The sequence below is a fragment of the Zootoca vivipara genome, chromosome 7, assembly GCF_965207765.1.
Source record: "Zootoca vivipara chromosome 7, rZooViv2.hap1.1, whole genome shotgun sequence".
NCBI lineage: Eukaryota > Metazoa > Chordata > Lepidosauria > Squamata > Lacertidae > Zootoca > Zootoca vivipara.
The window spans coordinates 63,248,674-63,273,606 of record NC_142590.1 but is presented as its reverse complement, the minus strand read 5'-3'; the positions used below and the strand labels follow the sequence as shown (position 1 = coordinate 63,273,606).

At 40.2% G+C, this 24,933-nt stretch overlaps 1 protein-coding gene across 1 annotated transcript in view; it reads right to left on the bottom strand.

Annotated features, from left to right (window-relative positions):
• Positions 1-24,410, bottom strand: part of PKP1 (plakophilin 1) — a 43,181-nt gene extending 18,771 nt beyond the window's left edge. Inside the window, exons 1-3 of the mRNA XM_035122175.3 lie at positions 23,997-24,410; positions 11,487-11,587; positions 347-765 (exon numbers count right to left, since the gene is read on the bottom strand). Coding sequence (XP_034978066.1) covers positions 347-765; positions 11,487-11,587; positions 23,997-24,213 — 737 coding nt within the window. The 5' untranslated portion in view covers positions 24,214-24,410. The remainder of the gene's footprint in view (positions 1-346; positions 766-11,486; positions 11,588-23,996) is intronic.
• Positions 24,411-24,933: the final 523 nt, after the last annotated feature.

The following is a 24,933-nucleotide window of genomic DNA, read 5'->3' as shown; positions in this document are numbered from 1 at the left end:
TGACTGCCATTATTAGTGTCACAGACAAATGATCTGTTAAATGTGGTGTCAAGTTAGATTCTTTAACAAGGAATTCTTCCTTTCCAGCTGAGATCCAAACAGTGCAATCCTATGAATGCTTACTTAGAAGCTTCATTGTGTCTAGTCCAAGTTGTTTAGGATTGCAAACTAAATGGCTCAAGTCTTGATTCATGCAAGCCCCATCAAAAAATCAGAAGGAAAAACACCAGAATAAGGATTGGAAAACCTTTTCTTTCTGTATGGTGATGAAAGCCAAGTAAATTGCCCTGCAGACCACGAAGATAAAACCTCAAGTTAAGCAGAAAGGACACACATGAGAACTTACTTTGAGTTAACCTGTCCATAGACTGCATCCTGCTTGCTGCTAGCAACAGGCTGTACATAGACCATGCTGGCAGAGGTGCAAGAGGGGCTGCGGACTGGAACCACTTTGTTTGGCCTTGTTGCAGTTGTAATTCCATGCTGGTTGTTGCATGTGCTGTTGTAGAGGCTATGGCGATGCATACTGGCCTTGTGACTCACACGGCTTCCACTCTGGTTTCTCCTCAGCGTGCCTCTTGGAGGGTCATAGCAGAGGTCTGGCTCACTCCGGCTACTCTTCATAGTCTGCACAAGGCAGTAATCACTGCCAGGAACAGTTGGGCTACAGACCTTGTTGTAGTTCCGGCTGCCCCAGCCGTCCATTTGGCTGTAGGAGCTGTAGCGTTTGTTCTCGGCTTCTCTTTTGAGGGTTCCATTGTACAGCTGATGGAGATTGGGGAGAGGGAGAGGGGGAAGAATAGGAAATAAAAGGGTCAAAGTTTTAAGTTAGAATTTCACTTGCTTTACGAAGACCAGTTAGATCCCCGAGAGGTACTGAGCACCATGTCTAATGAAAGTAGAGTGGCCATGTGCTCTTTACACTGGGCAGCCTTCCATTTGAAGGGCTGTCCAGTCCAAGCCCAGCTTAAAGATGAAGTACCCTAAGAAGGCAAAGCAGGGGCCTTGACGTTGCCCATCAACAGTTACTACTTGTCAGCACACTGATCAGTATTCCCCTCTATGTGCTTTTATTTAAATTAGAATATCTCTTTTTTATATAAAAAATATGTATCTGTATACAAAAAATATCATATGCAAATTTTATGTATTTCCTCTGTCTGGGGGATGCATAAGTAACCACCCTAACCGAAAGTAGCATTCCACTCAAACATATATTGTTTGGTTAAACTTGCTTGCTGGAATTACTCAGGGGCTGTGAAAAAAAGATAGAAGGATAACATCAGATTATTGGAAATGATTTAGACTATATTGATTAGAAAGGCAGTAAACTATAAGATGATTAGACCCTCTGAATCTGAAGCATGGGAAGTCTGATTAAATTTTATAATTTGGCAGAATATTTGGATTAATTGATTAATTGATATTTGTATAATTTGGAATACGATTGGATATTTAAAGTGGAAAACTTAATAAAAATGATTTCAAAAAAGAAAGAAAGTAGCATTCCACTCATTACCTTCGATAGGAAGAAGGAATGAGCCATGTACAGCAGAAGCAGTGACAGCCCAAGACATTTTGCTACCTGAAGCAAAGTCCACATGGCATACCCATCACCAATATTCGGGCCAAGATTTTTTTAAGGCTTTCTGCACCATATAGGAGGCACTCTTTTTCTGCCACACCCCACCAGTGCTACTTTATGGAGCCATAGCCAAATCTACAGTCCTCCTACTCATGGCAGCTATAGCGAAAGGGGCAGGGAGCAGGATGATCAGGCCTGAATCAGGCTGGTGCAGCAATGGGGCCTGGATTGGGCCCAATACAGCTGTGCCTGGCTCATCCCCACAGGTAAAACACCCCTTTAAGGATATTGCAAAGTTTTCCATGAGTGGTGGCCAGTGGGGGGCTGCTTCAACTGGATGGAGCACCTCCTAATCCAACACACAAACACACATCTGATAGCTGCCTTCATCTGGTCTCATAATGGTTCTGCCTAAAGCAAGTCATTTCACATTGCTGGTGAATTCCACTCTACTCAGCACCCCTCGGGATTTTTCTCATCACAATATTACACATTATTATGAACCGAGTGTATTTTTACCCCTCTGCTCTCAACCACAAAGTAGAGGGGAAAGGACAAAAAGTGCAAATAAAATAGAGAATTGCAACCACAGGCCAGAGATGTCTCAGCAATTCACTGAAGTTCAATGCAGCAATCTAAGAACTTCCTAATAAATTCTCATCCCCCCCCCCCCCGCAGCTCACTGAGGCTTTTTGCATCTACTTAATGAACATATGTTCAGAAATTTGGATTTGTGAGGAATTTCCAGCATGTCCTGGCCTACAGTGCAAACATGTTGAACCATCTCCATGATTGGAGTATCTCTAACCCTCTCTGGCAAAGTAACTCTCTTAAGAGAAGAAGAGAGACTGTGAAACACACCTTAGTATGGATTCATTCAGTCCAAGGCTATTTGTGTGCTCATTTGAAGGTTACTCTTTTACCACACATTTCAAGCAGAATATACATCCATGTATCCATGTAACAATAGCAACTTCAATAATTTGTGCTTGAGCTTGCTTTTCCCTCATCTTCTCTCCCACCCACCTACCCACCCACCCTTTTCTTCATGTATCATGTCCTTTTAGATGGTGAGCCTGAGGGCAGGGACCTACTACAGATATTTGTAAGCTGCTCCAAGAGGCTTTCTGCCCAAAGGGTGGGTTTTAGAAATGCAATAAATAAATAGCCAAACCAGAATGTGCAGCAGCATCCCATGGTGTTTAGTCAGGAGAAGTAAATCCCACTGTATTCACTACATAGCTGCCAAGTTTTCCCTTTTCACACGAGGAAGCCTATTCAGCATAAGGGAATTTCCCATAAAAAAAGGGAGAACTTGGCAGCTATGATTCACTAGGATTTTTGCTTTCAGTTCGCACACATATTAAGGCTAGATCTAGACACATCAAATAAGTGTTTCAGTTAAATGCATTGTAAACTCATACAGGGAAATCCAGTAGGGAAAGACAGGACTCCACAGTGCCATCTGTTGTCACAGTTTTATATCGCATATACAATGCTTTTTCTTTACCAATCTAGCTGAGTCCTAAGTGTCTGCAAGACAGCTGCTAATCATGTCCCTAACATGATGCATTCAACCAAAGTGTTAATGTCAAAACTTCTGAGTTTGTTTTTTAAGCATGCACACCAGTTTTGCTCTACTGCATCACTGGGATTCAGTGGGTTTTCTGAGACCTTTTCCCTTGTGTAGAGTACTAGTCCAGTTAAAATGCACCCACATTTATGCCTTAGTCTTCCCAACTCAGGGAAGCGTTTCGCTGACACAAAGCTTGCCAAGACAGGAAGATGCATAGCTGCCAAGTTTTCCCTTTTCTCACGAGGAAGCCTATTCAGCATAATGGAATTTCCCTTAAAAAAGGGAGAACTTGGCAGCTATGGGAAGATGTCCTTGTTGGAGACAGAACATTTTCCTTTCCTGTTAAACATGAGAAGCTATGGTCCTCTCCTGTCCATCTTACTGAGGGACCATCTGCTACCTGACATGGCATATCAGTTTAAAAGAAAGAAAGAAAAGAAAGCTGAAGAGCAAAAGTAGGGATTAAATAGCAAACTGCAATGCTGTCTATTAAAAGACAAACCATCAGCTAGAATCTTGGGAAAGAATGAGATGCAGAACCTTGGAGCCTGTGATATCAGGGTTCAGCTTATAGCAAAATTCAAACATTGGTTTTGATAATGAGCTTCTTTTAACACCATAGAAGCTGTTTTTCCACATCTCTGCAGGATAAATCTTGTGCATCTCACTCCACCCAAGCTGTTCTTGCATTGACTTGTTTCTAAGAACTTGTTTCGCAGAAAGGTGTCTTCCCAGAGCTAATAACTTGGCATCCACAGCTCCCAAGCTTCACTGGGAAGAAGAACATGTTAACAGCTCAATAGCACAGAAAAGGAGCCTGCCATTCCAAAATTCAGGATACCCCCCTTGATAATTCCTTCTCATAAACACATTGAAATGAACAGTGTACAAACACACTTGTGCACAAACGTCTTTTCTGTTTGTTCTCCTTCCAGACACTTGATGTGGATAAATGCAAAAGAAGACAGAAGCCTTACATAAATAATATGTTAAGTCTTTAATGGAAAAATAATAGCTAGCTTTTGTTAGCTGCAAATGCCCCAGGGACTCAACGTCTGTGCCAAGTTGCTATCTCTCTATTATTCTCTCTTTTACTTCTATTAAAGGCTACACAAAAAAAGTGTAGCCAAGGTAAGTCTCCAGCCATTCAAGCTAGATCAGACAGCCTTGAACATAGCCCACATTGTTTGAATGCAGCAAATGGCAACACTGGAGCAGCATCTAGGAGGCAAAGAGCTGATCAAGCTAGCACTCAACTTGAAGTGCAAGAAGTAGAATGATGGAGAAGGGGACTACAAGGCCATGTGGAATTTAGTATAACAACCTTTGGGTCTCTCTCATTAGGCAGTACCACCAAGACTGGTCCTGGTAATTTCCCAGTCTGTGTTTGGACCTGGGATGAGGAATCATTAGCAGGATCAGGGCTGAACCAAGACATTTTGGCATCCAAGGTGGACCCCAAAATGGTGTTCCTTATCTTGCCAGGGAAGAAAGTGTGAGAGAAGATCTACAACAGGAACAAAGAGTAAGATTGACAGTGGGATCTGCTGCCTCTATAGATCTTGCCACCTGTGGCTTTCATGTCATCTTTCCTCATGGGTGGGCTGGCCCTGAGGATCAGCATAGTAGCCCTACCATTGCTTGATTTTCTTAAACCAGTATTGAAGAGCCATCTTTTCCCCATAGCCTTTACTGGCTACTGCACATCAAGCTGTGGAAATGGTTCCTGTTTGTCTAGGTATTTGTTGGGTTATTTATTGCTTTTGTGATGGGCTCATACCTGATGCTATGAAATAGATAACTTCAAATGGTACAAATTATATTTTATTTTATGTCCATATTGTAAAGCACCTGGTGATGGAATTTCCTTGAAAAGTGGGCCATAAATAAATGGTGGGGTATCAAAAGCACTTAATCAACACCTTTGACACCATCCCAACCCACCTCCACACAAAACAAAACCCTTTCTTGCAAAGGCAGCTTGAACACTTGAACATGTTGAACCCTTGCAGCTTGACGTGAAACAAATATGTTTGGTCATATACTGTATACCTTACAGACTGGTTAAATGCCAATTCACTCTTTTCAACAAACCTTTTGAATAGGCTGAGGTTCTGGCTCCCAACTTTGTGTGCATGCCAAGATCACCAAAAACAAGGAGCTAGTGATTCGGTGAAGAGCCTCTCTGCATTCTTCTGCCAAGTCCATTTGCAATTGAGGCTGCCTTGTTAGGTGAAGGGGCACTGAACTCACTAACCTAAGCTTGCCTTCAGCCAGCCCTCCAGCTGCCTGTTTCTACTACAACAACTCTAGGTAGTGGCAATGGCTATAACCTTCTTTCTCCTGAGTCCTAGTGTTGTCCCTTGAGGGACGAGGATGCAGACAAAGACAGAATTAGTTGGCTCTGCCTGTCAATGGCTCTGGCTCCACCCACTGTTGACCTGCCTGCCCTACCAGTCCCAACAGACACCAGCACCACTGTCCATTTCCAATAGAAGGTGGCTGCTTTAAGCAACTATCTCTCCGCTTGAATTATTGAGTACCGCTATGGAAGCAGTCGGGAATCCTCTGTACACCAATTGTCCCCACTTTCGAATCTTGTATCAAGTTTTTGAAACTAACAGAGCCGTATGAAGCACTGTAAGCGAGGAATGGGGCATCTCAAAGCGGCAAATCCACAAGGGCAGTTGGCAGGGGCAAGTTTTTCACATTTGTTTTGTTTAATGCTAGAACAGCTGAAAAGCATTAGAATCAGGTTCCTTGGGGGATCCATCATGCTTTGGACCCAGTAGATCCATAGATTCCTGTGCCCTGCCCTGAAAATCAGTTTTAGGCTTCTCTACTGGCCACCATTGATAGTAGCTTCTGCCCACCAATGACACTCCTCTCTGATGGCAGAAGTTTATGGGGATTCTAAAATTTTGCTCTAAACTATGACTGAGGCCAAGCAATCCAATGACCCTGGCCTGCTACTGTATACCAGCAGCTTTTTAATGTCAGCATAACATCAGTGTATCTTAGGATCCCATAGCAATCTGGGTGACATAGATGGAAAATATATTAATGCCTTATTAATCATCATCCACATAGTAATAATAATTTTGTACAGTACTTTAGTGTTGGATTATCTCAGTAATCCGGGCGTGCACAACTTGCCACTCGCCAAGTCAAATGCACCCTATCTTCCTTTTAAAACATGGCTAATTGAATACATTAACACCCCCATAAGTTAAGTAAGTAGCAATTATTGTAAATGTTCATATCACCAAAATGATTCACAAAGCACTTAAGTGATGTGATAATATGTTTATAATTTTTATTGTGTGAGGCTGTGGTCACCAAGAACTTTTCAGAAGTGGATCGCTATAATTCTCCACCCTGTCTAACTGGAGAAAGTGAACCACAACCTGCACACACAGACACAGACACACAGAGACAATTGGAAACTGAATAGGTCAGGCACCCCCAAACTTCGGCCCTCCAGATGTTTTGGACTACAATCCCCATCATCCCTGACCACTGGTCCTGTTAGCTAGGGATCATGGGAGTTGTAGGCCAAAACATCTGGAGGGCCGCAGTTTGGGGGTGCCTGGAATAGGTCAACGGGAGAGACAGGAATTGAACCCACTCATGAGCCTACTTATCAGGTGGTTCCAATTTCTATAGCTAGCAAAGCGATGATTTATGAGAAAGATAGGAACTGAACAAAAAAGTACAGGTGGTTTAGTTACTTCTAGAGGAGCAGATGGTGTGGAGGTAAAATAATAAAATTGCACAAACACATTGGGAGGAGGTGTCTCTCAGGCCAGAGGGGAAAGCCAAGGCAATGAAATATGATGGAGTGCCACCCTGAATGATGCATTGTGCACACCCTAGATCCTGCTTGCGAAATGCACTCATTCCAGTCTGTTACACACAACTGGAAGAGAAAAACTTGGATAACAAGTAAAAATAAAATAAAAAATTTCTCTGCATTTGAAATATTTCTTCCCTTCACTGTTTCATATTTTTCTTTGACACTTTCCCAATTCTTTCAGAAGGCACAGATGTCCAAGTGTCTGTCTGTCTGTCTATTTATTTATTTATTTATTTATTCCTGCATGCATAAAATTTGTTATTTTGTATGCTCTCTATAATCAATTGATCCAAAGACAGCTTTGCCATAATTTGATCAGGATGTGAAACTGAATTTAGATGATGTTTCTTCTCACACTCATACATAATTCGTTTTGTCATCGTATAGTGAAATCTATTGCATACTGCCCTGGTATCCACATGGCAGAATTGTTTAATATACAAACCAACCAAATAAATAAACACACCTATGTCTGACATATTGTCTGACACTAGCCTCAATCACAGGCAAGTTAAAAACAAAACAAAACAATTTTTATTCAACTGGCTGGTGCTATGAGAATGCATTTGACTCTGAAATTATCCAGTTCTGCATAAATATCACTGCAAGGTGGCTGGGGGAAAATGTTTCATGCTTAGTACAGCTCCTCATTTATCAGTCTGGGTGGTATGATGCTTTAATCCCCAGATAAACAGATGATTCTCCTTCCCTCTCAGCTGGGCTGCAAAGGGTTTAGCTCACAGTGGCGTCCCACGTCACTATTGCAGCTCAGCCAACTAGTTTCAGAGGATTCATTGATGCAAGCAGTATAGGCAGAAGATTACAAAGATTTCTCTTATAATGCTGGTGAAACAGGATCACTAAGGACAGCGTTATCATAGTACAATATATTTAGATGATGGCTATTTGAATGTTTTAACAGGATCCAATTTGCAGAGCAATGAAAAACAGCAGCTTTGTAACCTGGCCCGGTCATGGGAAACTCAGACAGCCATGGATTTAACCAACACCCAACAGCTTCCATTATTCTTTTTCTCTCCCACCTCCTTTATTACTTGCACAGCATGATTCTTCTCTCATGTTTGCCTGAATCTGTCTGACTGCAGCATCACCGACTTTGAGTTTATACAGGACATTGTTAGGCGTGCCCTCTGCAATGAGTAGCCTTCATTCTCCCCAGCCTGTAAATTCCCTCGTTTACAAAAGATTTAACATGCTTCAGCAATAGTCATTTCATGACTAATTAAAGAAATATTTCTAATGAAACTAAGAAATACAGAAGCCGACTGACACATGTGTGCAATGAGAGAATATGTTCTCCTGAGAATCTCTCCCTAGGTTACGGAATGTAATACACAACAGAGTTTCAGAAAGCAATGATGCCCATTCAGTTAGCTTTATAGGGGGGAGAGAAATAGCTTGAACCAGTTTTCACACTGAACTTGGGAGACAAGAGAGTGTGCATGCTTACACTATGCTCTGCATAAACTTTGTGGCTGTGTGTGAAGAAAATGTCAGTTATGTGTGTTTCATTTTGTAGAAGAGATCAGGGGAAGTAGAAAACTGGAAGGGAAGACATTGCACAAATTCTCCCCTTTATCAGGCTAACAAATTTGATGGTCAAACCAAGCGAGAGATGTACTGTAATGCAAAAGTTTTTGTTCCTTGCAGGACAGATATGCACTCTGTCCTGAGACTTATTGCTGAGCACATGCTGTTGTTGCTGGGAAGGGGAGATCTTATGTTATGTTGTAGACTTCAATATCCCAAAGAGACAAAACCAACAAAAAAAAGTTTCATTAAGGAGAATGATCAAAGAATTGCTCAGAAGAGAAGGCAGCCTAAGGGAGAAAACATGGTATGCAGTGGGATGGTATGCAGTGGGATGTCCTATTGTCCCATCATCATGCTCTCCAGGATAGGAAGTTCCCCCACAGCTGGTGATTATTTAGGCAACCCAGGTTAGTGAAGGATGTGGTTCTTCTCCATTAGGGCAATGAGATTCGTCTTTAGAGGGTTTGTGTGCTCTCCATCTTCCTTGTTTGTTTACGAAGGCTACTGTTTTTGTTTTGAGGTTAGTGAGAGTGCCAAGGAAACCAAGCTGAGCTGGCTATTTCCTGTGACAGGATGAGAAGTATACGAGAAGCAGCTTGGGAAGGCAATGAAAACCATCCTTAAATGTGACACACACAAGGAAGAAGACAGCAGGAGTTCTGCAACGATCTCTCAGCGGGAGGTATGAGGTGGACTGCACACAGCAATACTTGGAAGCTTGCTGGGTGGAGAAAGCTTATGCATGTAGGATTGCAAATAGGGACTGGCTCAGGACTGAGCCAGAAAGGCAGGGATGGCTTTTGAGTGGCAAGACAGTCATCTCAGTACAGTTTCCTTGGGTGCCTGATTAGAAGTTAAGAACACTTGCCTCCACACTGCTCCTAGTTTCATTGCCGTTGTAATCTTTGAAAGAGATAAAAATAAAGTTGTGGTCTGTTTCTAGTCAAGTTCTGGTGTCCCTCCTTTATTACTCCACAATGCCGCTTGCTCTGTTCAAACATTGCTTCTGCTTGGCTCTGGCAAAACTCATGAGATCTTGAAATACCATATAATATAAATGCACAAATACAGCAAAAATCTATTTCCATAAACGTCTTCAAGCATGATCAACAACTGAGCCTCAACTGAGTCCATGGTAATGGACTTGCAGCCTAGGCTTTACATGACTGCCCCTACCCCAAATCTAAGCAGATGATTGGTATCTGAGTCAATGTATAGTTTTTAGAGTAAAACCGATTTATGCTAAACCTCAAAAATTACCAGGTGATTGTCTGGTGACATTAAATTCGCAGATAATTAAAGACAGAATCCTACAGACCAATTCTGAGAAGAAGCTGCACATAGACAACCAAAGAATAATCATACTTAAAGAAATTCCAGCTCGAATTTTGAGAAAAAGAAATAATTATAATTTTTTTTACGGAAGTACTAAGATCCGTTATAGATGGGAATACCCAGAAGGCATCTCATTTATATTTAATGGAAAGAAACAAAGATGTAGACAACCAAGTGAGGCGGAAACCTTCTGGGAAAGAAATAAGAAAAAGCTGAAAGCAAAGAGACCTGAACCAGATGAGGAAGAAAAAGAAGTCGTGGGGGGACAAAAAGAACAGGATAAAGATAATCTTAAGGACTCTAAATAAGGATTTGAAGATTTTGACTTGGAACATTAATGGACTGAATAATAAAAAGAAACAAAACAAATTAGAACATATTTTATGAAAACAAAATCTGGATATAATTTGTTTACAGGAAACACATGATGCTAGAAGACATAAAAGAGTGTTAATAAATAAAAGATTATAGAACTTATAGATTTATAGAACTGTAGAGTTGGAAGGGACCACATGGGCCATCTAGTCCAACCCCCTGCAATGCAGGACATTTTCACCCAACATGGAGGTTTGGACTTTGCTTCTTTGGATGAAAACAAAGAAACGAGGCATGATAATGTATATGAAAGAAAAACTTGAACCGGAAAAAATATATAAGGACGAAAAGGGAGGAGTGATAGTTGTACAGGTATCATCACAAGGGGGGGTTGTAGTAATTGTGGGGATTTATGCACTAAATGAAAAAAGTCAGAATTTTACAAAGAATTAGAGGGGGAAATGTTTGATGGGTCACTTGAATGGGGGGTTGTCTCCCTAGAAATGGACAGAATAATAAAAAAATCAGATTCTAAAGAAGGAAGACTATAAATATTTTCAATCTGGTTGAGAATTTTAAATTGAATGATGTATGGAGATATAAACACTTGTTGAAAGACAATTTACACATTTCTCGGAGCCTAATTAGTCTGCCGGAAGAATTGCCTCAATATGGATTTCAGAAGAGATATTGATAAGAACAAGATAGGCAGAAATACAACCTAGGACTCTCTTGGACCATAATCCAGTATATCTGGAATTAAAAGGACAGCAGAACTCAACATTCAGATGGAGACTAAATGAAAGCTTATTGGACAACCAATCGACCCTGGAAAAGGCAGAAAAGAATTATGAAGGACTATTTTGAAATAAATTTAAATCAAGAGACAGATATAAATGTGACTTGGGATGCTAGCAAAGCTGTGATGAGGGGCTTCTTCATACAGCAGAGTGCTTACAGGAAAAAGATAAGAGAGGCAAAAAAAAAGAGGAGATCATGGAAGAATTAATGGAAAATTGGGGTGTGTGGTGTGATAAAGGCCCCCACCCCAAATCTAAGCAGATAGTTGGGATCTGAGTCAATATATTCAGCAACACATCATATAGCATAACAGTGACATCTTGTTCTTGCTTCAAATGAGTTATTGCCTTTCCAAGGAAGAAAGCTATTTTTGCTTTGAGAGGTGCTCCGTAACAGAAGAGCCCCACCATTGTTTCTCCCCTTGCCAACCATCGGCGTCCCATGGTTCTTAGAGAAAACCTTACCCCATGTCCCCAGCTGTTGCTCCCTGTGTGAGCTTTGGCATAGTAGGTACCACGGGCTGTTCCATAGCTGTGACCATCAGCCAGACCATCGTACATGGAACCTGGAAGCAGAGCAAAAGAATTAGGTGTGAAAAGGAGGCACTCTGAATCCTGATCTGATTGAATATTTCAGTGACTGAAGGTTAGTCTCTCGGGAAAATAAATCTCCCTCCCTCCACCCAGTAGGTAAAGCACAATGGATTCAACAGTAATCAAGAAGAAGAAAGCTGCTTCTCCAATGGATATGGCTGTACTAGGCACAATGTCTGCCCATTAACCTACATCAAGTGAGAACTAGTGATGGATCAGTCCATGCCAGTTTTTCAGGTATTTGTTCACACTTCTGTTCCATCACACATTAATCTGTCAGTATTTTTTTTATAAAAAAAATACATATGCAAATTTCATATTTAAATTGTATTTAAACGTGTATTTAAATATGTGCTTTATTTTATTACAAAATGCACGTATTTTGTCTCAATGTATGCATTTCTAAATGCATACATTTATCTAAATTTCTTAAAATATATCTTTTCTTTACACATCTGGTACATTTATTGAGCCAAAAGTTATGTCATAACATTCAAATAAGTGCAATGTCTGTTTTTGTCTTGGAGATATAAATTTGGTTGGTTCACTTAAAAATGAATAAAATTATCCTCTATCCACAATAAGAGCCAGTTCACATGACTCCTATCTCATGAAGATTTTTTTAAAAACAAAAAGCTGAATTCTGAAATTTTCCATGCTTTGAATTTGTACAGAATTTTGTTTTAGCTCTAAAGCCAGTCAGATGAGATATTAGACAACCCATCAAACTGGGTGTTAAGTACATGATAAGATTCCTCCCAAATGATGTATTGCATAGTAAATGGTGACTGGTAAATGCCACAGTATATTTCCAAGTGAGATTTCTCACATCACTTCTATCATATAAAAACCCCAGAACACTGTATTTAGGCTAGGAAATGTGATTCCTGATGATATGACAGCCCCTCTGCTCTCTGCCCCCCCCCCCGCCCCACACAACAGTTTAAATTGCACCCCATTGAATCTGTGCCCCAGTTATCAAACAGCCCCTAGAGACCTAAAAGCTCAATACGAGTAAGGCTGATAGGATTTACGGTATTCCTTAGTTTGTGAGAATATATCTGCTTGCTAGCACATATTGTTCTCTCACAGAAGTCTGGAGTGGAGAAATGCCTGCCAATGAATCCTTTCCAACCGCGCTCATTTACACAACTTTCACTTTGCTTCTGTTTGAATTTTTTGCACAGTGTACAGTTACTGACCAATGCCTTCTTTACCTTCTTCATCCACAAAAATGGGAAGCTGTCAAAATGGTAACATTTAACTGTTAAGGCAGCATAATGTAAACTAATGTCCAAAATTATAAGAAATGTGGCATGCGACAACTCCTTCAGAGGAAGTGCACATGAAGTCAACAGTTAATCAAAGTCCATTGTGTGCAATGACATTTTACTCCAATGAAATGTTAAGTTAGGTCCATTAATTTCAATGAGTCCACTCTTGAGTAAAATGTCGTTGACTACTACCCACTGAGTTTCAGTTATTAGAAATCAGCAACAAAGTCCAATAGACCAATTAAAATTAATAGAACTAAGTAATAACTAAGTAATACTCATTCATTTCAATGACTCTCCTCTGAGTAGGATGAGAATGGGATACAACCCTTGCTGCACATAGGGTTGGGGCTGCAATCTTGTTATGTCCACTTACCTGTGAGCAAGACCCATTGAATTCTGAGGTCTGCTCATCACCACTAATGGCTACTTCATATGTGGCCAAACTAAATATAGAATTCTAAGAGAGAAACATGTCCTGTTTGTGGTCTCTAAGGTCAAACCATGAGCAAAGGAATGAAGTCTTCCTGGTGCATACATATGAAAGAGCTCCAATGAAGCTGCAAATAACTGTGGGTGAGCAATTTACATCAATTGATTTCAATGGCTCTACCCTGAATATGACTGAATTGGACCTTGTCCTATCATTTAACACTCCTGACGCAGAAATTGTGTATTTGCTGTTGCAGATAAATGTCCTGAACTGGAACAAATATCATTGGATCAAATGGGGGGGGGGAGTAATCATTGGATACCCAAGCCTTTCTGCAATTAAACTAATTGTGCATATGATACACAGCAATTATTTAGACCTGCATTATACCTCTCATACAAGTCTGGGTTTTTGAACAAGAAACACAATATGATGCACAATTATGTCAATTGTGAGTGGAAACACAAATAAATGTTGAACAATTATTCAAATGTCCATTGAGAGGGGGGGAACATATCTTATAATGCCAGTATGTAAGAAGTTAATGGGACATCCATAAAGAATTTAGTAATGTTTAGTGCTTTGTTGTTACATACATACACACACACACACACACACGAGAGAGAGAGAGAGAGAGAAGCTGAGGATGTTGCCACACAGCTTCCAAATATATATATATAATCTATCACATTTAATTAAACCTTCAGCCATCTTTTGTTCTAGGAGGTTGTTCTTTGGCTGAGGGCAACCTCCTGGCCAGCAGCAGAGGAACTCCATAGAAGGGGAAGAGGAGGTGGAGTTTCATTACAGGCTTAGCAAGTTTCTTCAGCCCAGAGCACTTTTGCACCGACTTTTTGCAAGTGTATTATTTAGCTCTATGAGAACAGGGAAACCCATTTGAAATTAGAAATGCTAGAAGGAGGAAGGAGGCTCAGTTAATTCCCATTCTCAAAGTGCCTGGATGTACTATGCTGAGAAAGCCTGCGTGGAACGTTGATTACATGTAGTATAATGCTCCCAGGGCAAGGGCTAAGTATGGGCTAGTGATACTAACTGAATTCTAAGCAGGTTTGGGTTGGGTCACTGCCTGCAAGGGAGACTACCTGGGCATTCTGTGTAAGCTGCCTTAAAAGGATGGAAGAGAAGTGGAATAGAATTGGATGGAATGTAGTAAAATAAAATAATGGAGCAGCTTCACAATTTTCTGTGGCATTCATGTTTGTTGAGGAAACAGCTTGATGCTTTTGCTACAGAAATTGGGCCTCCAAATTAGGGAAGGGAGAAATTCACACTTCTGAAAACTGAAATTCACACTTCTGAAAACTGAAGCACAGCTATTCTTTGAAATTCATTCTCAAGATTTTGTGATGTAGTTCTTCAATCTAGAAAAGGGTACACAAATGTGTGTCAGTGGAGAAAGGTGCATGAAATGCCTGCCCCTATTAGTGAAAACTTGACACAAAAATGCTTTATTATGTGGAAAACTGCATGGAAATATGTGCATATTCAGCAAAATTGCACACAAAAATGTAGACTTAAATGATGATGGATTTTGGTGAGACCTTTTTTTAAAAAAGGCATGCAGATGTGTTGAATGAAACTTGTTGTTGTTGTTTAGTCGTTTAGTCGTGTCCGACTCTTCGTGACCCCAATGTAAGAAAAATAAGAAACTGAGAGAAACTGAAATTGACAGATGTCTCCCATTTCCTACAAATACAAAGTGGATTCCTGACTTGTTGCATTTGCCTGGCAGAAGTCTCCAAGTGCTTCAAGGAATGCATCTGACGTTCACATTTCACATATCCACAGAGCAAGCCCTAGTATAACTATAGGAAACACTATTGCTACATAAACAATGAAATAACTATAAGGCTGCAATCCCAGTCCCACTTACATAGGAGTAAGCCACACTGGATTCAACAGATCTTACTTCTGTGCAGTCGTCCTTAGGATTACGCTGTAAACCAGGAAACTAGCTAGTTGTCTTTGAGCAAATCACTGTCTCTTGCTTTAACCTCCTTCACTGGTTGCTGTCGTAAGGCAAAAATGCTGTTTCGGTATCCATTTTCTAGTCTGCAGTTATGCTAATGGGCACGGAACCCACGCTGCATTTTTCCTGCACATGAAACTCTGGTGGGTTACAAATATTGCAGTTTAATTTGTAGTGCTGAGTATTTTCTGAATATGATCCCCATTCACAAATATCTTAAACCCGATATGAATTCAATGCTAAAGCACATTGCCTCTGTGGGATGGGAATAGGGTCACAGGGCCAGTATGGTATATAAAACAGCATTTTCTCCTTCTTTTGCTCTCTTAGGTAGTATACCTGAAGGAGCATCTCCACCCCCATCATTCAGCCTGGACACTGAGGTCCAGCTCCAAGGGCTTTCTGGTGGTTCCCTCACTGCGAGAAGTGAGGTTACAGGGAACCAGGTAGAGGGTGTTCTTGGTAGTGGCGCCCACCCTGTGGAACGCCCTCCCATCAGATGTCAAGGAAATAAACAACTATCTGGTTTTTTTTTGTTTTTTTGTTTTTGCGGACTCAACTATCTGACTTTTGAAAGACATCTGAAGGCAGCCCTGTTTAGGGAAGTTTTTAAAGTTTGAAGTGTTGTTCTGTTTTTAGTGTTCTGTTGGGAGCCACCCAATAATAATAATAATAATAATAATAATAATAATAATAATAATTGGTGAGAATTTATAGAAATAGATTGGCCTTCTAAACCACACTCACACATTTCTTTGCCCTAGTCCTCTGGCAATAATTTTATAAGGCAAAACTCTTCTGATATGTATGTGGTGCTATAATCACATACAGGACTTTGTGTTCATTTCATCAGGTCCCCACAAGTAATCCACCAGGTGTCACACATACATGAAAGCATTTGGGTTCTCATGGGAGAAATGATGTTATCATTTTATCCTAATTGACACCTAGTGAACCATGTATGGTCCCAACATGCAACAAAGTGGGTCCCATTTCCCACTCAGACACCGTCAGTGAGAAGAAGAAGAGGAGGAGGAGGTGGAGGTGGAGGAGTTGGGATTTGATATCCTGCTTTATCACTACCCAAATGAGTCTCAAAGCGGCTAACATTCTCCTTTCCCTTCCTCCCCCACAACAAACACTCTGTGAGGTGAGTGGGGCTGAGAGACTTCAAAGAAGTGTGAATAGCCCAAGGTCACCCAGCAGCTGCATGTGGAGAAGCAGAGACGCAAACCCGGTTCCCCAGATTACGAGTCTACCGCTCTTAACCACTACACCACACTGGCTCTCTGAGAACTATACCCTGTTTCTCATATTTTAAGACATTCCCATAAAATAAGCCATAGCAGGATTTTTAAGCATTCAAGGAATATAAGCCATACCCCAAAAATAAGACATAGTGATAGGCACAGCAGCAATGCCGGCCGCAGCAGGAGGAGGAGGAAAAAAATAAGACATCCCTTGAAAGTAAGCCATAGTGTGTTTTTTTGAGGAAAAAATAAATATAAGACATGTCTTATAATATGAGAAACACGGTACTGGTTCATTCATAATCATCTTTCCTGTGTGCACCATAATGCCAATAGAGGAAAAAATATATGGCACAAATATATGGCACAATTCATTAGATACTGTAATGCGTAATCCCTTGTAGAAGCAAGGTTGTTGATATACAGACAGATGCTCACAAGGTTCTGGAGTGCAAGGAGACTAGGGTTGCTGATCAGCCAGATTTTACAGGCCCTGCCAAAACTGAAGGATGCCAGACAAATCTAAAAAAGAAAACTTCAGCAGAGTAATTTCTACTATTCAACTTCATAGAACAGTGTAATAAAGCAATGTGCTGTGAATGTAAATATATGTCAAATTTGCAGCACTGTGTGGGGATCTGCCCCTTAATAAGAAGTGCATGGAGGTGGCTGGTGCCATTTTGCAAGTTGCATGTGTTAAGTCTGCACATATGTGCACTGTTCCCCACTGTTACCATTCAGCTGAGAAAGCCAGTCCAAAGGAGAATGCAACCCCCTTCCACTACGTTGTGTCTTCTGTTTTCTCCCACTTAACCTCTCAGTGTGGTATCCCATTGGAGGGGTAGATTGAGAATAAGAAGTACAAATCTAGACAAATCTTTTGTATGCTGGCATGCACAATCTGGATAGATGATTATGATGGTGATGATTATGATTACTATTCTCATTACTATTATTATTGCTTTCTGCTTTATCTTTGAACCAAGATGACATTCAGCATCAGAAATGAGCAACCACAAAGCATAACAACAAAACCAGAAACTAAAACAAACAAACCACTTGATCCCTTTTTCAAAAAAACATTGCTACTTGTTGAAGAAAGAGGTGATTAGCCTGAATTGCCAGAATTTCTGAAAACAAATATTGGCATGCCGACTTGTGTGTGTACTTTTCAGCATACCTATAGCTCTGGACTGCTGTGTGTGTGTGTGTTTTATAAAGACGTGTGTCTATCCAGCTGGTTAACCTTATCTTTGAAATGGAAAGCGATAGACAAAGGTTAAGCCACAGTTTATGTTTAGAAAGATATCAGCTGTCCAGGAATCCTGATGGTACTGAAGGAAAGGACACACACCTGGAATCTCACGTGGGCATTCTCCACACCTTTCTGCACACAACTAGAATTCATTTTTGTTATCAGCTGACAGTAATTGGTGTTGTGAGCGCCAAGTATTTTGTATGGTGCAATTCCACTTATGGGGACAAGCTTAAGGTGCAATCCTCTACTCATTTACCTGAAGCCAATTGGGCTTACTTCTGAGTAGACATGTATAATATTGCACCGCAAGGCTCTCATGAGATCCCCAGCGGCTCTGCATCTTTAAAACCCTGGTTTTTTTAAAAATCAAACATTTAAAAGTAGCAACACAGTGCTATAGTGTGTTATTAGTGCATTTAACATGAAAAATGAAGAGAGGTGCACAGTGAGTGATTTATTATACCAATGCATTTCTGAGTAAGAGAAAAATAGCAATAACTAAAAGCAAAAGGGACTAAAATGCAGTGTGAAAGCAAAACACTTAAAGAGTAAAAGTGCAAAATATGTAGATGGACAGCATTTGGGGAAACAAATGTTATTTCTCTTTAAAAGTCCTAAACTATGCACAAATGTTCTAAGGCAATGAGCACTCGAAAGATGTTGATCTTTGAAGCATCTGACACACCCTAAGAGACTTTGACACTATTTAAATTCTTAACTTATCAAAAAAATATCTAGTTTCAGTCCTTCTGTATGGATTTTCAGCTTACATTATACTGTATGGTGTTGTGGGTGTTCTGCACAATTTTCACCTCATGCTACTTGCCTGTGTTGTTATTGTTGTTGATGGCGATGTTTTTGCAGAGCCATGAAATGGCATCACTATCTAAGGTCCCCCCTCACAATTTGGAGAAGGGCTCAATCTCCAGCATCTCCAGGTAGGGCTGGGAGATAACCCTGTCTAAAATCCCAGAGAGTCGCTTCCAGTCAGTGAAGCCATTACTGAACTAGGCAGACCGATGGCATGACTCAATATAAGACATCTTCATATGTTCCGAATCTGCACATGAACCATATAGCATTGACCAAGGTGGACCATATTGTCTCCAAATGTGCAGAGAGTTTGAGTTTATGTGCTGCAGTTTCATCCCTTGCAGCCATGATATTAGGTGGTACATCTACATTCCCAAACATTAGTAAAGATCTGGCCTCTCCTACTCCTCTCTAGCTGTAAATCTGGAAGATACCAATCAAAGAAGCACCACTATACTTTCTGTTTACAGTGGTACCTTCGGGTTACAGACTCTGCTAACCCAGAAATAGTACCTCAGGTTAAGAACTTTGCCCCAGGATGAGAATGGAAATCGTGCACCGGTGGCGCAGCGGCAGCGGAAGGCCCCATTAGCTAAAGTGGTACCTCAGGTTAAGAACAGTTTCAGGTTAAGAACAGACCTCCGGAACGAATTAAGTTTGTAACCAGAGGTACCACTGTACGTAGTTCACATACTTCTTTTCTTTTTGCCTTTGTCATTAGTAACACTTCAGAAAAATAAACAAATACTTTATGGATTCCTTTCATTAATATGAGAGGTTGCAAGTATCACCAATATTATTATTATACTTATACTAATCTGCACAATGGAAAAACAACAACCTGCTTTTAAAATGTTATGTACATACAACCAATTGACAACTGAGCAAACCTACAAAGCCTAGTGTGTGTTGCAATGAATGCAAATACATTATATTAATGTGGAACATCAATTGCACAAAGGAGAGGTGGAGATGGGTGGGGCCAGGTTAGCACTACAGAGCCACTACCATTCCCGTTGCATTATGGGTAAGATTCAGCATAACATACGCACTTAATTTCCATTTATTTCAATGGTTCAAATTCAAGGGTTGAAATTTTCCCATGGTAGCCAAAGAAGCATTGCAAGTGCTTACATTTGGCCTGATAGATGTAAAAATATAAAGTATAATATAAATGCTTAAAACAGGTAGCATACAGATTCACACTTCAAGAAGACAAGATTGGCTATTGGCCAAATACTCATTTTACCAGAGTATAATACTGTATATATAATATTATAAATATACAAAGTATAATACCTTTTTACCTTTAATATGTAAAATGAACCTAAGATGCCACTGATCATTGACAAGCAACTCCTTAAAAGAAAAGCTAAGAAAAAACCCAAAATACGTCTTCCTTAAATTCATAAGTCTTGATTTTATTCTGTTTAATAGCCATTTACATCATCGGAGGCTCACGTTTATTGCCTGATGAATGACCAAGGCAAAATCCTCCTTCCCTCTCTCCTTGTACATTGATGCAAACTGCCGTTGCTCACCAAAGATGCTATCTTGCTGCCATGCTTTCCGTTTGCAGAATTTCCATTTATCTGTCTTGTTCAACATTATCTACATTGTTCAACAAGCTATATACAATGATAACAGTTAATCTAAAACCAATCATCATGACACACAAAATTGTTTCCTATTATCCAGGGACTATTAAAATGTCTATAAAAACTGAGTTCGTGACAGCTTTCTGAAAATTAATGGACTTCATTACCCTTAAGAATCTATCCATTGAGAAAGAAACTGTGTTATTTCCTTTTCTACAACGATGTCAGTCACTATGTCCACTCCAATATAATAATTCTGATCCTAATTATAATTTTTTTACTTCTATGATAGATGCTCAATTTAGGCTTAATTTCGGATTCTGCTTCTTTTGCACTTTATGTTAGCAACCTTTCAGGCAGGCAGGCTGCCGGTAACAGCTATTTCTCTGCAATTTCTTATCTGTGTTCCATCAGCACTCTAGAGAGATTGCCATCCAATTTTAGCAACTTATTGTTGCTCAGATGTTAGTTATACAACTACTTAATGAACTTTACATCCATCAAATACTATTCTGCCATAAATCACAAGTTTGCAATGTACAATTAATTTGAAAAGGGTGTGTAGACTTAGCCTATCCAGTCTAAAAAAGAATTCTTTTGGGTGTTGGTATTTTCTGGACATCTAATAGAAGACCAATGCATGAAACCATTTTGTTTCTCAGGAGCAGAAAGCCTGTGGGGTTCATCTACAACTACTAAAGGAGATTATGTTAGAAAGACATATTTTCACTAAAGGTTTACTCAGAGTAGATCTACTGAAATTAATGGACCCAAGTCAGCTGTGGTAAATAATTTCAACAAATCTATGCTGCATAGTTCTAGCATTGTGTCAAAATAGAAATATTGATTCTTTTAGACAACATGCAATAATTTTATTCAATTTAATGTAAATTATAGAAATAAATACTTTGGGTTACTGCTCAGAATAAATGTGTAAATAACACAATTGATGGATTTAAGATACTGTGTTTTCTGTTTTTGCTAGATACCATCCACCTAGCTGATCCCACCAAGCCATCATTCTTACATAAAAAGTAGACCTAACATAATAAACACAAATTCCAATTGTTGCTGTATTGGTATCCTCAAATGCCCCTTTAAACATGCAGGGTGCTTCCAGGTGGGTATTTATTGTGGGATGGCATGCTCTTCACATGTGCAATTTTTTTTTTCATTTTAATTTTTGCAGCATCCATGCAACATTGTTGACATCAAAATGCCAGCAAGGACTTTTCCTCATTTAATCCAGATTTACTCTTCCCAGTGGACAATCCAATAAATTCTTTTAAAAACCAAAAACTTGTGGAGGTTTTTTCTCTTTGCAATGGGAGTTTCATTTATATCTCAATGACTTTTTCACCCTATCTCTCAAACGTGAAAAAGTCATACACAAAGTGTCTTTCCAGAAGTTCGCTGTTAAACTTCAACACCGATCAGTCCACGCCAGCACAACCAGTGGTTAAGGATGAGAGGAATAGCAGCCCAGAACATCCAAGGGGCCTTGATCTAAGTAAATGTTATTTATCTCTTGAATAAAAATTGTCACATTTCTAAAAACTGGCTAAGCCACTTTCCCATAACACTTAACCAACCAACTGAAGTCTTAACTATAACAGAAGTTGCTTACAAAGGATAGCCTTGGTGCAAAATATATGAGTTACAAGGAGTACACTGTTCTATGAAGCCCAATTGTGAATAAACAGGCGACCTATTTTATCCCAGGAGGATAAAACAGTATAATAAAAACAGAGACAAAACATTAAAAACCCATTAAACCCTATTAAATAAAAATAGATGAAAACAGGAATTCAGAAATGACAGTCCAAATCTTGTGGGTCAGGGAACGTTTGGTAAAACCTGAAATCTTTCCGGTAGCAGAACATCAAGGGGCTTATATCCACACTCAGCTGTGCATAGCTTTGCTGAGTGACCATAGGCAAATCCTTTTGCCCACCTATGCATAGAGGATACACAGAGGATAACCTTTCCTGGTAGAATCCTTTGCTATTTTGATCACAGAATATATGGATATCAACGAAAGAAATGCCAAAGACAAATGCTTCTTGTTGCACATTACTTCACACTTTGCTTTTAAAGGAGTCTTATCTTTCCAAAATGAGCTGAAATTTACAGGGCCATGGGTCTGACTCTCAAGTCTGAGATACGAAGGACAAATTATCTCACACATGGATAAGCGTTTAAGACACAACTCCACAGTGTTCTTCAGCCAAGTGTCCTGCCATGAGACAAGAGTAGCATGTCTTGTTGACTTTCCCTAAGGACCACCAGGGACATAATGCACAACTACCTAGCATTCTGCTTCATTTTAGGGTTCTTAATTCACATAGTTAGTTACTTCTCACAATCTCCCTACAATGCATACAATCTGCTGGAGTAGTTTTAAGTATAAATTCCTCAAGATGTGAGTCATGAAAATACAAAGTACATCTATAAATGTGGTTTTAGCCTGAATGATTCACTCCCAAAGATTTTCAAAAGAAGCAGCAGCAGCAGCTTGAAATCATGAAACTTCACTGTCTCAAACAAAAAGAAGGTGTGTGTTAAAGTGCTCCCAAATTAGATTTTTAAAAACCTCATTCTTTGAATAACAATGTCATGAACTGGGGAGGCAGAGGCCAGGCTTTGGGGTTTGCTCAATAATCTTAGAGCACTAATTAAGAACAGTGATGTAAAAAGCACAAAGCCACACACTTTGCTTAATTGATATGTGTGTATGTGTGTTTTTCAACATCATTTGCAGTTTAAGGTGTGCAGAAGTTGACACATGAGCTGTAAAATAAAAGCCAGGGGTGGTTAAATCCAACTAAGTTATACTTCTGGAGGTACCATTGAAATCAATAGACTTGGGTTATGTAAATCTATTGGTTTCAGTGCGTCTGCTCTGTGAATGACTAATGTTGGATATTCCTCCACTGTCTGGAAAGTTACAGAGTACTTAGATCAGTGGTGCAAGTAAGTAGTAACAACATTCTCTGTTTGACAGTCACAGCAGACCTATGGACATGCCTTAATTTCAACTGGACAACTTTCCTGCTCGGGTGCATACCATTTCCAATTTGTAGATAAATAGACTTGAAATGCTGTCAAGAATCCAGATAATATCAAACCCTTGGATCTAAGTTAAATTGTGCATTACAAATCTCATTGGTTTTAGGGGGAATTGCTTGACTTCTATGATTCCATGACTCTAAATTGGAATGGTTTGCTCTCCTGCTGAAGTCCGTGGAATTTATCTGTGGTTAACTTTTGCAAAATTGTACCAGTCATTCACACCAATGAGTTTCATCAGGTCTCAATCACAATAGAATTACGGGAATCCTGAGGATGAAACCGGCTAGAAGATGTTCAGCTCCAACCTACTTTGTCTCAAAGCAGAAGCATTTGCTCTTAGCACCACCTTGCCATTCCAAATCAACCTACACACTCCAAATCAAAGGCCTTCAGCTTAATTAGATTCCCATGGCCTATCTTGAAACCATTCCGGCACTAAGCTGCAAAACCACCAAGGCTGGGATCCCCAAATCCCTATGTATCCCTCAAGATTGCAAAACGTCCTTGGTATCACCACAACACAAACCTGCCGAGAGAACCAAACAACACCAGCTATATTGAGTCCCATGGACAATGCCCAATACCACACATCCTTAAGCTCAAAGAGGCATCGGATGGGGCAAGTGCTGTACAGCCAAATTTCTCACACTCAGCGGTCATCCCTTGTTAATCCCAGCAGTGATAGGTATTTACCTCGGTTGGAGTGGCCTGCTGCATTCGATGCTGATGAAAGGGAGGTCTTTTGCTTTTGCCGTTTCACCGTCATCATCACCTGCTCCTCGACCCGTTGTTTTCCTGTCCCCCTATTTTTCAGCTTGTGATCCGAGGGCAATGCTAGAGTAGAATTGGCCTGGTCCTGGAAGCACTCATAAGCCAGTGCTGTTTTCAGTGGAGAAGGAGAGTGAAGCATGGTTGCAGATGGGGTGGCAGTGGGTGGGATGTCACCTGTCTCTCTTTTGCGACTTAAAAAACAAAACAGAAACAGCAGTACCAAAAAAAAATGAGGCTTGTTCGGGTGTAGAATGTCAGGGAGCCCTCCTTGCCATACGTCCGTCTGCTGACAGCTGCTCTTTCCCCACACTCTGCTCTCCTGTGTGTGAGTGAGCAGGCACACCCTCTGCTAGACTGGATATACAGCCTTCAGACTATGTCTGCACACACCCACTTCTGTACTCTGGTTGCAGATCTAAGGCAACACAAGACACTCATCCAGGTGCAAGAGAGCTGGTGACCCCGTTGCTGCTGCTATTTAAGTGACTGTGCTTTGAAAAGTTAACATAAATGTAGCAAAGGATTAGCAACCATGGCAGGTTGGCAGTGTGGGGTAAAATGTAACATCGAGGTTGCATCCTACATACAGTAATTTTATCTTCGCCTTTCTATCACTGACAAAAATGATTGTTCTGAATAATTTTAATTTTGGCAACTTTCCCTCATTGCACCTGGTTAATACCTCCTACACTGAATAGGGATGGGCAAATCTGTCAATTGCAGTTTTTCCTTTTTCCACTCTTGTTCAGTTCACATTTCCATATCAGTTTGTGAATATTTCAGTCCTTGTGAACATTCAGCAGCATTTTACTGCAAGTTTCTCCTAATATGCACATCTTTGCATGAAATTCTGCCTAAT